This window comes from Camelina sativa, chromosome 16 (assembly GCF_000633955.1).
Source record: "Camelina sativa cultivar DH55 chromosome 16, Cs, whole genome shotgun sequence".
Taxonomy (NCBI): Eukaryota; Viridiplantae; Streptophyta; class Magnoliopsida; order Brassicales; family Brassicaceae; genus Camelina; species Camelina sativa.
The window spans coordinates 27,856,451-27,857,808 of NC_025700.1; the positions used below are offsets into that span (position 1 = coordinate 27,856,451).

At 45.2% G+C, this 1,358-nt stretch overlaps 1 protein-coding gene across 1 annotated transcript in view; it reads right to left on the minus strand.

Moving 5' to 3' along the window:
* Positions 1 to 1,358, minus strand: part of LOC104752898 — a gene marked incomplete at its 3' end in the record, with an annotated part of 2,723 nt that continues 1,365 nt past the window's right edge. The window contains 1 exon segment of the mRNA XM_019238150.1: positions 1 to 1,283. Within this exon segment, the coding sequence (XP_019093695.1) occupies positions 1 to 1,283 (1,283 nt within the window).

Genomic DNA, 1,358 nt, shown 5'->3' on the forward strand with positions numbered 1-1,358 from the left:
TCGTAAAAATCTGGTTTGATTGAGAGGGCCTGTTCATATTTCTCCTTTGCCAATGTGTATCTCTCTTTCACCCACTCGTAAGCAGTTTGAAGCTGTGCCGCAACCACTTCTTTCCCAGCAGATTCGTCTAAAGGAATCCTCTTTCTAGCAGCACACATGTGAACATTTCCCCAGTTGAAGAAAGCTAACGCAGCAACTTCCTGGAACTTAGCGGAAGCTTTATCGAATAGTGGTTGAGCTTTTTCGCTTGTCACTGTTTCTTCAAGCGCCTCTGAGCAAAGTTCCATTCCCAACTCATGCAAGTCAATATGAGCATCAGGGTCAATACCAACATGAGTGCGGAAGAGATGAGCAAAATCAAACAACCAGTCGTCCATCTCTAGTTCCTTGGTCTCAGGATCCTCAGAAGAACTCGCTTTCTCTTTTTCAACTTCCTTATCCGTCTTCTCACTGTTAATCTCTGTTTCCGAAACTGATTCAGTAGGAGATGATACGACTTCTTCTACAATAGGCTTCTCTTCCACTTCTTCCTCATCTTCCTCAAGCAACATTGGCTCTTGCTCAGGACTCACATCAACTATATGCAATCTCAACATCCCAACAGAATCAGATTTATCAGTATCAGGCTCTTTCGTCAAAAGACAATCAGCAGCAGATTCCGCTAACTTCAGCTCTGCGGTGGAAGTAATAGTCACCAAATCTCCATCATTGTCCTTATACTTAATCAAAACCGCCTTGGAAGACGGGAAACGACTGCTCACAATCTCTCTCAGTCCCTTAAACCTACAGTTCACAGGCATCTGACCTAACCTTATGTCATGATCATAAACAAACTTCAACGGCCTCCACCGAATCCTCTTCTCTTGAACCTTCCCAACAACCGCCACAGATGAAGATCCCAACTCCTCCACCTTCGACCCTTTCGGAGAACGACTAACCGGCTTCAACACAACTCTCGACGCCTGCCCCTTACTCCCAACAGAACCGCCATTTTCAGTCACAGGACTGACCACCTGTGACCTCTCTACTACCTTACCATTAGTAGCATTAGGCAAAGAAGCAGACCCAACAGGAGAAGTAACACCCTTTTTGTGAACATTACGAGAAGGTAAACAAGGACCAAGTCCAGCAATAGGACCACCTAACGCAGCCGAAGCACCAAGAGCCGCAGGTGAAGGACGGCTCTGCAAATCTTGATGAGGACCCAAAGCAGTTTTCAAACGCTTAGAAATCTCACCAGCATCCTTATGATTAGGATCAGAACCCAACAAAACATTAACATCCTGAACAGCTAAATCAAACTTGCCAACAGCTTCAAAAGCTCTAGCTCTTCTAAGCAAAGCACGAGTAAAACCAGG